The sequence below is a fragment of the Schistocerca nitens genome, chromosome 3 (genome assembly GCF_023898315.1).
Source record: "Schistocerca nitens isolate TAMUIC-IGC-003100 chromosome 3, iqSchNite1.1, whole genome shotgun sequence".
Classification (NCBI taxonomy): domain Eukaryota; kingdom Metazoa; phylum Arthropoda; class Insecta; order Orthoptera; family Acrididae; genus Schistocerca; species Schistocerca nitens.
In genome coordinates this window covers 448757065-448769599 of record NC_064616.1, presented here as the reverse complement: position 1 = coordinate 448769599, position 12535 = coordinate 448757065, and the positions used below count along the sequence as shown (strand labels likewise).

Sequence of the window (12535 nt, the reverse complement as noted above, 5' to 3'; positions counted from 1 at the left end):
AAATTTTGTGAATTTACATTAATATTGACCCTAAATATTAATTAAAATTTTGTGATGTAAAATGTGTGGATTACATTTTCATTGGAAATATAGGATATTGAGACTTTGTTATAAAACAAGTCAAAGTTATGATCTTCGTGGTTTTCCTACAAATTTGATTTTCACAAACATCTGTTTTTCTTAAAATGTTAGTCTGGACTGCTCTATTGAATGAGCACATAAAATTCTGCTTTAAAAATAACCTTGTTTGTAAAGGGAAAGAAGCTGATGCTTTCAGTTGAGCTGGGCATCACATGAAAGATACAGTGAAGAGTATTTGTTTGGGCTGGCTCTATCTACACTCTGGGGGGGGGGGGGGATTGCAAATTTCCGTGAAAACACAAAAGAAAATGTGCCTACCAACTCTTAGGAGGGGCACCCTATCAGGTTCAATGAATATGTTCAGGAGGTATCTGTAGGAACTTAAATTCCCAGCACTCATATGGCCTGTAAACTTGAATCTTCAAGGAAGATGTTTAATGTTATCTAACATTTTTGTCTTAAAGTGCTAAATCTAGATTGAGGTTTTCCATTATTTCCCTACATTGTTTAAGGCAAACTTTGCTGTATCTTTTCCTCTTCCTCTTCCTCAGCTTATGTGAACCTTTGCTCAGTGTCTAATGACTGCACGATTGCCATTATGTTGAATCCGAATCTTCCTTCCTTCCATCCTTACTTATCAGAGCTGTACAGTACATGAATGCTGAAGTGAAAAAAATGCCAACCCTTAAAAGTCTAGCCATCAGCAGGGTTCTGTCAAAGAGATTTGGACAACTCAGCAAAACTTCACATAAAGTGCAGAACTCCACAGCCTTCCATGTTACGAGGACAAATGCTTTTGGAGCAGTTAAACAGAGCAAAAATACACCATGCTAAGAGATCTTGAGTTTAATAAATTATTCCTCATTATAGAAGATGGTTGCACTGATTTTCAGGAGAAGCAAGTGGCACCCTATAACACATCATGATGATGTAGGACATAACACTGGAATCCTGATGACCTAGAGCAACATTTCATAAACAGTGGCAGAGTATTTCTCTGGAATTACTGCCTCTGCCAGGCAGGATTACATATTCTAACCTCACAGTGGGACTGATGTTCAAACAGTAATTGGGCCTGCAACTGCCTCTTTTCTATGTGTTGGAGGAGTGGGGTGTGTGGCAGGCGTGTGTGGGTGTGTGTGTGTGTGGGGGGGGGGGGGTTAATAGGTTGATATTTGCAGCTCACATTACTGTTACCCCTTAATTGTGCTTGTTAATCATTGATATCTCACAGTTGTTACTATCCATACTTCTTCAGCATAAAGCAACACATACCAAGTGTTTGAATTACTGAGTGAAAAACATCAAAATCTAAAAGCTTGTGAATATGGGTCTGATTTGCATCTGCTTCTGTATTCCAGATTTTCCCCTTCACTGCTGTGTACAACATTGTGATAGTTTGGTGCTTTATAATTTTATATATGCAAACAACATATGTAAGACATACTAGATAAAACAATTATTTACTGTTCTTTCTTTGCAGCCTTATCTGTGTCATATTTGTCATCATCTTGAAAAGCAAGGTTATTTAAATGTCCTGTATCAACTACAGATATTTATGAGGGATTATGTGCGTGCTGCAATGACATGTATTCGTTTTTATCACGCTGGTGCCAGGAGCTATACTGACTTGGCAAATAATGTAAATTATTTGGAGCAAGCAAAGAAACATCTTCAAAATAGCCTGTCAGCCTTACAGAACACTAATGTCAGCACAGTTGCTAAATGTAAGTATGAGTATATATGACTATTTCTATTACTGAAATGTTGCAGAAAGTACAATCCAATTTAATGTCAATCTTCCAGCTCCTCCGAAGAGAAGACTCTCAAATATTCAACCACCAGAGGAAAAAGTGGGACTTCAGCTTGATTCACGAGAGCTTCTGCGTCACATAAAAACGATAGAGAGGCAACTGGAAATAACAAGATTCTTGCACAAGTGTGAGTGTGATGGAAGACCAGTACCACTCATTGTGGCAGCTATACTGGGCAGCGGTTCATCACCACCTCTCTTATTTGGCAGTTCTACAGAGCGCTGTCAACTAGCTGCTCTGCTACTGCTTGCAAGTCCTACTATTGAGGAAGTCTTCAGTCTCGCACAAAGGTACAGTGAGCATTGACTACTATCAATCATTTGTTTACAGCTGATTGTTCTGAAAATTTGTTCAGTTAATCTCAGGAAACTTCTGCCTTATAATCCCTGTTAATATTTAATATCTATTTAACAAATTTCTAGGTACAGCATCAACTGTATTCCATTGATGCCCATGACTTCTCACACTTTGATCTTTCACCCACTTCAGATGAACTGAATTCTAAGGGCAGTATCATATTCAATAATACAGACAAAAGAGTGCCTCAGAGCACCTGAAGAAACAGCAATAGAGGTTTCTGAATAATTATTTTCACTGACACTGCGAACCTGGCACAGCAAAAGAAAATGTATTATTTATCAAGTAAACAGAGAAAATAAAAATGAAAGAATGCAGCAATCAGTCACAAATAATCTGAATATATTGCAGATCGATTTCAACTATAGAATAGCCATCATTAATACATCAGCCAATGAGGTCACATGAAACTTGTGCTTAGACGCACATATTTTCCAGATTTGAATACATAGTGATACATACACTGAAGCGCCAAAGAAACTGGTATAGGTATGCATATTCAAATACAGAGATATGTAAACAGGCAGAATTCAGCGCTGTGCGTGGCAACGCCTATATATGACAACAATTGGCTGGCACAGTTGTTAGATCAGTTACTGCTGCTACAATGGCAGGTTATCAAGATTTAAGTGAGTTTGAACGTAGTGTTATAATCGGGGCAAGAGCGATGGGGCATAGCATCTCCGAGGTAGCAATGAAGTTGGGATTTTCCCGTACAACCATTTCACAAATGTACCATGAATATCAGGAATCTGGTAAAACATCAAATCTCCGACATTGCTATGGCCGGATAAGATTCTGCATGAACGGGACCAACAATGACTGCAGAGAATTGTTCAACATAACAAAGTGCAACCCTTCCACAAATTGCTGCAGATTTCAATGCTGGGTCATCAACAAGTGTCAGCGTGTGAACCACTCAACGAAACATCATTGATATGGGCTTTCAGAGCTGAATGCCCACTGGTGTACCCTTGATGACTGCACGACACAAAGCTTTACACCTCGCCTTGGCCCGTCAACATCGTCATTGGACTGTTGATGACTGGAAACATGTTGCCTGGTGGGACAAGTCTTGTTTCAAATTCTATTGAGCGGATGGACATGTATGGGTATGGAGACAACCCAATGAATCCATGGACCCTGCATGTCAGCAGGGGACTGTTCAAGCTGGTGGAGGCTCTGTAATGGTTTGAGGTGTTTGCAGTTGGAGTGATATAGAACCCCTGGTACGTCTAGATACAACTCTGACAGGTGACACATATGTAAGCATACTGTCTGCTCACCTGCATCCATTCACGTCCATTGTGCATTACGACAGACTTGGGCAATTCCAGCAGGACAATGAAACACCCCACACATCCAGAATTGCTACAGAGTGGCTCCAGGAACACTATTCTGAGTTTAAACACTTCTGCTGGCCACCAGACTCCCGAGACATGAACATTATTGAGCATATCTGGGATGCCTTGCAACGTGCTGTTCAGAAGAGATCTCCACCCATCATACTCTTATGGATTTATGGACAGCCCTGCTGGATTCATTGTGTCAGTTCCCTCCAGAACTACTACAGACATTAGTCGAGTCCATGACATGTCATGTTGCGGCACTTTTGCATGCTCATGGGGGCCCAACATGATATTAGTCAGATGTACCAGTTTCTTTGGCTCTTCAGTGTATAAACATATTGAGAAAAAGAAACTGCTGCTTCCTTTTCTCAATATGTTTATATCTGTGACTAAGGATTCAAATTTGGAAGATAAGTGTGTTTCAGGACAAGCTGCTGCTTCTTTTTCTCGATATGTTTAAGGTGCGAGGCAACAGCTATCACTGTCGAAGATTAGAGCATAATATGACATATTGATATTCAATGCGAACTGAGTCCTGATGAGACGTACTGGGATACTGAGTGAGAGACTGAGCCAGCTCAGTCAGCAGTGGCAGACTATGTGCACACTGTCCAGGGGGGCATTATCAGCACATAACGTGGGGGCGTGTCTTGGTCTTGTCATAGGCATGCTTAGTTCAGTGCCTGCATTACAATGTTTCCTAGTGCCGACTGGTGTCCTGGCAAAGGTGTACACCAGCACAGGGAGTCCTATGGATTCCAACAGAAATATTGAGAAAATCCATAGATGATGTCTGCTTAGAGTAAACTACTTATGTTGTTGAAAGTGTGGAACATAATGTAAAAGATTTGAAATCCATGTCAACATTCACAGATTCTTACTTGTGTATATCGCTAACGATTCCAAATATTCCAATGTATGTCTTAGATTTCAGATGTTCAGCTGTAGAATCCCCCTTTCTTGAACTAAGATTTAGGCTGTATATCTTCAGGCCATCTTCCAAGTGAGGTAGTATATGGCTGAAATATATGTTCAGTTAATGGAGTCTCTGCAGCTGCAAGCTTGAAATCTAGTGGATAAGTCAAGATGTCACAAAAATAGGAAGATGCACATTTTACAGCAGTTACATATCTTGTGAACTGGTTTTTGGGCTTTCACAACTGTCATCTGGCTGATTATCACAATCAAAAATAATATCAAGATGCTGAACAACTTTGAGATAGATATTCCGTATGAAAGTTGTGTTGCGAAGTCACAGAGTAGTAGCCATTTTTGAAAATGCAGATGTGATATAGCAGAACATTATATGAATGTGAATGTACTGTGGTGGGAAGAGGGGAGGGTGGTTGCACAGAGTGAACCAAATTTAGTTATATGCTCCAATACTGACAACGAAGTCAAAATTAATAACTGAGATCATATATACAGATTGTAAGTAATATAACTGAATAAAATATTAGTCTCTCCCTTAAAAGAGAACACTAGTCACTTTGGAGTGACTTAGATGGTGTAGAATTGGTACTGCCTGGTCATGTAACCCTCCACTACTGACATAAGTCAAAAAATTGAAATGGTGAGATGGTTCAATGCAGAGGTACATCAGAATGCTATTCTGTTTAGACCCATCCATGACCACTCTCTGAATGAAGCTGTCCTATTTGTTTGTGTGTCGACATTGACTGTCTGACGTGTCTGTGGAATAGTGTTCCACTTGTAACTGTGTAATATGGTGTAAAAACAGTGGCTATAAAAATATCCTAATTGACACAGAGTGGAGCCGAGTGTCACACTTTGTCAATGATAAGTGATTTAAAACCCAGTAGGAATTACTGCTGTCAGTGAGTTCAGGTCCATTTCAACTGGCTTTTGAGCAAACATTGTGAAGGGAACTGTATGCAATGGACATTTCTAGTTGATTATCTTGTAAGATACCATTATTCAAAGTAGTTGGCTGGAAGCATGTAGTATGGTCCAACAAAGCAAAATTTTACCCCTTTTCAAATGATGCAAGGCATTGATTACACTGTTACCTCAATGAGGCATTTCACCCACAGAGTGTGGAGGGTGTAGTTCAGGCATGATATGGTTCTGTGATGTTTTGGGGGCATTTTTATACCATGAATTGCACCCACTCAGTCAGGCTATAGTGAAAATGAACCTGGATGGGTATTTATTTTAACATAGTTGGTGACCAAGTATTTCCAGTTCTTATACTTTTTCTACATCTAAGTCTATATCTATGTACCTACTCCGCAAGCAACTGTATGGTGTGTGGCAGGCGGCACCCTGTACCACTACTAGGCATTTCATTTCCTGTCCCACTCACATATAGAGCGAGGGAAAACTGACTGTCTGTATGACTCCATACGAGACCTGATCTCTCTAGTCTTATCTTTATAGTCCTTAGGTGAAATGTATGTTGGCAGCAATAGGATCATTCTGCAGTAAGCCTCAAATGCCATTTCTCTAAATGTTCTCATTAGTAATCCTTGAAAAGAACATTGCACTTCCTCCAGTGATTCGCATTTGAGTTCCCAAAACATCTCTGTAATATTAGCATGTTTTTGAACCTACCGGTAACAAATCTAGCAGCCCGCTTTCTGAATTGCTTCGTTGTCTTCCTTTAATCCGTTCTGGTGTGGAATCCACACACTCAAACAGTACTCAACAGTGGGTCACACTAGTGTTCTAAATGTGGTTTCCTTTACAGATGAACTACACTTCCCTAAAATTCTCCTAATAAACTGAAGTTGACCATTTGCATTCCCACTACTGTCCTAACATACTCCTTACATTTCATATTGTTATACAACATTACACCTAGATACTTAATTGACTTCACTACTAATGCTGTATTTGAATATTATGGGTTTCTTTTTCCTAATTCTGCATTCATCACACCAACTAGAAATTTTCTGTAAGTCATCTTGTATCTTCCTGTAGTCACTCAACTTTGACATCGTCATGTAGAACACACCATCATCAGCAGACGACTGCAGATTGCTGCTCATCCTGCCCACCAGATCATTTATGAATACATAAAATAATAGCTGTTCTATCACACTTCCCTAGGGCACTCCTGATGATACCCTTGTCTCTGATGAACAGTCGCTATATAGGACAACATATAACTTATGGAGCCTTTGAGCCAATCACATGTCTGGGAAGCTATTCCATACTCTTGTACCTTTATTAACAGTCTGCAGTGGAGCACCGTGTCAAACGCTTTCCAGAAATTTAGAAATGGAAATCTGCTTGTTGCCCTTCATCCTTAGTTCACATTGCATCATGTGAGAAAAGGGCAAGCTGAGTTCCGCACGAGTGATGCTTTCTAAAGCTGTGCTGATTTATGGACAGAAGCTTCTCAGTCTCAACAGAATTTTTTGTATTCAAACTGAAAAATATTCAAGGATTCTGCACTACACCAATATTAGGGATACTCTAGCTCTCAGCTGTGATAAGAGTCTGTCTGTAGAGCGGCAAGTCTCTATCCTTTTCTTTGTATTCAATGTAGAATATTTATTAAATTTCATGCATATCCCTCTGTTTAAGAGGGTTAATCTGACGTTTTTATAAGTGTGAATTCATTAAGTCTGTAGTGCATTAGGTGCTCATTTGTTTTCTTTTGAAAACAACTGTCCATTCATTTAGTAAGCCATCCAGTCAGGCTCCAGCTCTCAGCTGTGATATGAGTGCATCTACAGAGTGACAAGTTAAGCATTTATCTTTTTCTGTGTTTTCCATTTAGTATATTTATTAAATTTCATGCATATTTCTCTGTGTAAGAGTGTTAATCTTGTGTTTTTGTAAGTGTAAATTCATTCAGTCTGTAGTGCATTAGTTGCTCATTTGTTTTGTTTTGAAAGCAACCGTCTATTCGTTTAGTAAGCCAGCCAGTCAGGCTCCAGCTGTCGGCTGTGATACAAGTGCATCTACAGAGTGGAAAGTTAAGTGTTTATCCTTTACTGTGTTTTCCATGTAGTGAATTTATTAAATTTTGTGCATGTTTCTCTGTTTAAGAGGGTTAACCTTGCATTTTTATAAGTGTAAATTCATTCAGTCTTAAGTGCAATAGTTGCTCCCTGAACAGCCTGCTACATAGCTCTCTAACGCATCAGCATCCATTGGTGATACATCAGGTGGGTAGGAAGTTGCATATCTAGGACTGACTGCTGTTATAGTTCACTTCTTCAGTTAGTTTTGCTAAAATGGGTACGATGTGTGCATGCTGTGTGCAGATGCAGAAGGAGCTGGCCACAGTTCGCAAACAGCTGAATGTGCTGTTGACTACAATCAGTCACTTTCAGACTGCTGCCTCGGGGTGTAGCAGTGGTGGAGAATATGGCGCGTCACATGGGACACCTCAGGTGCCAGTTGTTTTACCCACAGGCTCTGTTTCTGAGGCACTTCCTAGTGCTCCTGACGTGGTATATCCGCCCTCACAGCTGGGTGAGTGGCAGGTGGTAACATGTTCACATTGCTCGAGGTGGAGGGCCAATGTGGAGATTAGCTGCCTGGCCTTGCCCATTCATCCTGTGAGTGGACAATTGGCATCTTCTTCTGCATGGTCCAAGCAGGCACACAGGGAGTTTTAAACTTTATAGAGAGCTCCATTGTTAGGTGTGTTACGGAGTCCCTTAGGCATATAGAGTTCAGGGCTGGAAAGAAAGCCAATGTGCAATTGGTATGTCTGTGGGGGCGACATCCGAGATGTGGAGGCTACCTTGCCGGTGGCTATCAAGCATGCAGGGTCAGTCATCTACAAATTGTGGCTCACATCAGCACCAACGACGCATGTTGCATGGGTTCTGAGGTGATTCTCACTTTGTATGGATGGCTGGTGGAGGTGGTGAAGACTGCTGGCCTCGCCCATGGGGTGCAAGTGGAGCTCGTAATTTGCAGCATCGTTCCCAGAGATTATGGGGGTCCTTTGGTTTGGAGCCAAGTGGAGGGTCTCAACCAAAGGCTTCATCAACTCTGTGACCATCTTGGCTGGAGATTTCTAGACCTACATTATCATGTGGGGATTTGTAGGACTCCCCTTGATAGGTCAGGTGTGCTCTACACAAAGGAAGTAGGTACTCGGGTAGCAGAGTACTTGTGGAGTGCACTTGAGGGTTTTCTATGCTAGGCGTAGTTTGAGGTGCTCTGATGACCACTCGCCAGTTGATTCACAGCAACGGAAGTCAAACGGTGTTCAGAATAAAGAGACTTCGACTGTCACAATTTTGCCAGTAAACTGTCAAAGTATTTGTAATAAAGTTCCCAAATGTACTGCCCTCCAAGAAAGTTCTCCAACTCAAATTGTTCTTGGGACTGAGAGTTGGCTGAAACTTGAAGTGGAAAGCTCTGAGACATTTAGCGAGTCATGGAACATATATCGGCAAGACAGATTAGAGGCCATAGGAGGGGGAATTTTCATTGCAATAGACAAAATATTATCTCTGTTGAGATCAAAGTTGAGTGTGATAGTGAAGTCCTCCGGTCACATATAACAGGTGTAGATGAAACTCTGTTAATTGTTAGATGTTTTTACCAGCCACCCGATTCTGCTGTGGCAGTTCTAGAGTCATTCAAAGAAAGTCTACAGTCAATAGTGTGTAAATACTCAAATCATGCAATACTAGTTGGAGGTGACTTTTACCTGCCAAGTATAGACAGGGATGTCTATGGAATTCATTGCAGGGGTACCAACAGAAAGTCATGCAATATACTTCTGAACATGTTTTCTGAAAACTGACTTGAGCAGCTAGCTTGGCAGTCCACATGCAATAGAAGTATCTTAGACCTTGTAGCTACAAATAGCCTGTACCTTATCAACAATGTCAGTGTAGAAATGAGGATAAGCAATCATGATGTCATTATAGCAACCATGATTATGAAAATTAATAAGTCAGTCAAGTAGGCTAGGAGAGTGTTTCTGTTCGATAGAGCAGATAAGCAGTTATCATCATCTTACTCAGACAGTGAATTGGCATCACTTAGTACCAGTAAGATGGATGTAGAGGAATTATGGACAGAGTTTAAGTGGTCTGGAGAGTTATGTGCCTAGTAAGTGGATAAAAGATTGGAAAGAGACACCATACTTTAATAATGAAATTTGTTAGATGCTGAGGAAGCAGAGTCTGTTGCACTCTAGGCTCGAAAGAGGATGCACAAACAATGACAGGCAAGGCTTAGTAGAGATGCATGTGTCTGTGAAAAGATCTATGTGCAAAACATATAACAGCTATCCCTGTCACACCTTAGCAGAACATCTGGCAGACAGCCTGAGAAAATTCTGATCATATGTAAAATCGCTAAGTGGGCCTAAGGCTTCCATTCAGTCCCTTGTTGACCTGTCTGGTGTGGCAGTTGAAGACGGCAAAAGAAAAGCTGAAGTTTTAAATTTCACATTCAAGAAATCATTCATGCACAATAACCATTCAAACATGATGGTGACCATCAGAGAGACTCTCATATGGACAACATAGAAATAAGCATACCTGTCTAAAGAACCAACTTAGATTTGAAACCAAATAAATCACCAGGTCTTGATGGAATCCCAGTTTGATTTTACAAAGAGTACTCTATGGCATTGACCTCTTACCTAGCTTGTATTTATTGTGTATCTCTCACGGTAGCACAAAGTTCCAAGTGAATGGAAAAAAGTGCAGGTGACTCCAGTATATATGAAAGGTAAAAGAGCAGACCCCAAAATTACAGGCCAATGTCCCTAACTTCTGTTTGCTGGAGAATCCTTGAACACATTCTTATAATAAGCTTTCTTGAGGCTAAGAAGCTTATGTCCATGAATCAGCATGGTTTTAGAAAGCATCGGTCATGTGAAACTCAGCTTGCCCTTTTCTCCCATGATATACTGAGAACTATGGATGAAGGGCAACAGGCACATTTCATATTTATAGATTTTCAGAAAGCATGTGACATGTCCCATTGCAGGCTGTTAATGAAGGTGCGAGCTTATGGAATAAGTTTACAGATATGCAAGTGGTTTGAAGACTTCTTAAATGATGGAACACAGTATGTTGCCCTCAATGGGGAGTGTTCACCAGAGACAAGGGTATCGTCAGGAGTGATGCTGTGGTGTACAGTAAGGTGTCAAAGTTGTATCACTGTAGGAAGGTACAAGACGACTTAGACAAAATTTCCAGTTGGTGTGATGAATGGCAGCTAGCCCTAAATTTCAAAAAATGCAAGTTAATGCACATGAGCGGGAGTAACAAATGTGTAATGTTCGGATACAGTATTACTAGTGTCCAGCTTGGCACAGTCAAGTTGTCTAAATATCTGGGTGTAATGCTACAAAGTGACACGAGGTAGAATGAGCATGTGAAAACTGTGGTAGGGAAGGAAAATGGTTGAAATCCATTTATTGGGAAAATTTTAGGAAAGAGAGGTTCACCTGTAAAGGAGACTGCATATAGGACACTGATCTTTACTGGGTCAATTTGAAGGAAGAAATTGAAGCAATTCAGAGGAAGGCTGCTAGATTTGTTACCAGTGGGTTCAAACAAAACATAAGTGTTATAGAGATGCTTCGGTAACTCAAATGCAAATCCCCAGAGAGAAGGTGACGTTCCTTTCAGGAAACACTATTGAGAAAATTTAGAGAACCGGCATTAAAAGCTGACTGTTGAGTGATTCTGCTGCGCCAACATACATCACACATAAGGACCACGCAGATAATATACCAGAAATCAGGGCTCATACGGAGGTGTACATTCAGTCATTTTCCCTTGCTCTATTTGCTAGTGGAACAGGAGGGGAAATGACAAGTAGTGGTACAGGTTACCCTCTGCCACACACCTTAAGGTGGCTTGCAGAGTATCTATGTAGATGTACACGTAGATACTGATCCGCAATTTTACAATTTTGTGAGTCTGTTCTTTTACCCTTCTTATATACAGGACTCACCTGCACTTTTTGCAGTCACTTGGGACTTCATGCTTTGCATGAGATTCACAATAAATGCAACCTAAGTAAAGGGCCAATGCTGTTGAGTACTCTTTGTAAAACTGAATTGGGATTCCATCAGGTCCTGGTGACTTATTTGTTTTCAACGCTTTCAGTTATTCTCTACACCAGGGATGCTACTACATCCTCCACACAGAAGTCTGTGCAGTGGTCAAATAGTGGCATCTCTGTATGATTCTCCTGTGTGAACAATTACTTAAATGCAAAATTTAAAACTTTGGCTTTAATTTTGCTATCTTCTACTGCAACACTAGACTGGTCGATGAGTACCTGGATAAAAGCCTTAGACCCACTTAGTGATGTTACCTAGGACCAGAATTTTCTTGAAATGATAATTAAATCGAGGCCCTAAGCTGTCGACAGCTGTTGATATACATCAATGGGGACAGTTGAAAATGTGTGCTCCAACCGGGACTTGAACCTGGGATGTCCTGCTTACATGGCAGACGCTCTATCCATCTGAGCCACTGAGGGCACAGAGGATAGTGCGACTGCAGGGATTTATTCCTGGCACGCTCCCCGTGAGACCCACATTCGCAACTGAATGTCCACACACTACATTTGTAGTGCCCCTGCCCATTACAGTCATTACTCACAGCAGACAATCTTACTGAGTCTTGTAAGAGATCGGGCAATATGTGTGCATCCAGCACAGAAGAAGAAGGTCAATGGCCAGTTAGCCTTAACTATATGAAGATGGTAACTGTTCTTTTGGACATGTCCGAAAGAACAGATATCATCTTCATATATTCATATAGAATTTTCCTGGGTTCTCAGCAAGATCTATCAGTAAGGTTTGATGCTGGTAGTTGTTGTAAGCTGTGCGTGTCAGTCTTTTTACAGAAACACTAATTTCTATTAACTTTTCGTATTGTCACTTCTTTATGATGATTCTGTTATGGGCATTCCAGTCTTCCAAGATTGTGAGATGACAACAGCTATGTTCACAGGGCTACAAAC

General features: G+C 40.7%; 1 protein-coding gene across 1 annotated transcript in view; it reads left to right on the top strand.

Annotated features, from left to right (window-relative positions):
- Window positions 1-12535, top strand: part of LOC126249271 (zinc finger FYVE domain-containing protein 26) — a 393885-nt gene that overhangs the window by 349437 nt on the left and 31913 nt on the right. Inside the window, exons 34-35 of the mRNA XM_049950925.1 lie at window positions 1565-1808; window positions 1888-2185. Of these exons, the coding sequence (XP_049806882.1) occupies window positions 1565-1808; window positions 1888-2185 (542 nt within the window). The remainder of the gene's footprint in view (window positions 1-1564; window positions 1809-1887; window positions 2186-12535) is intronic.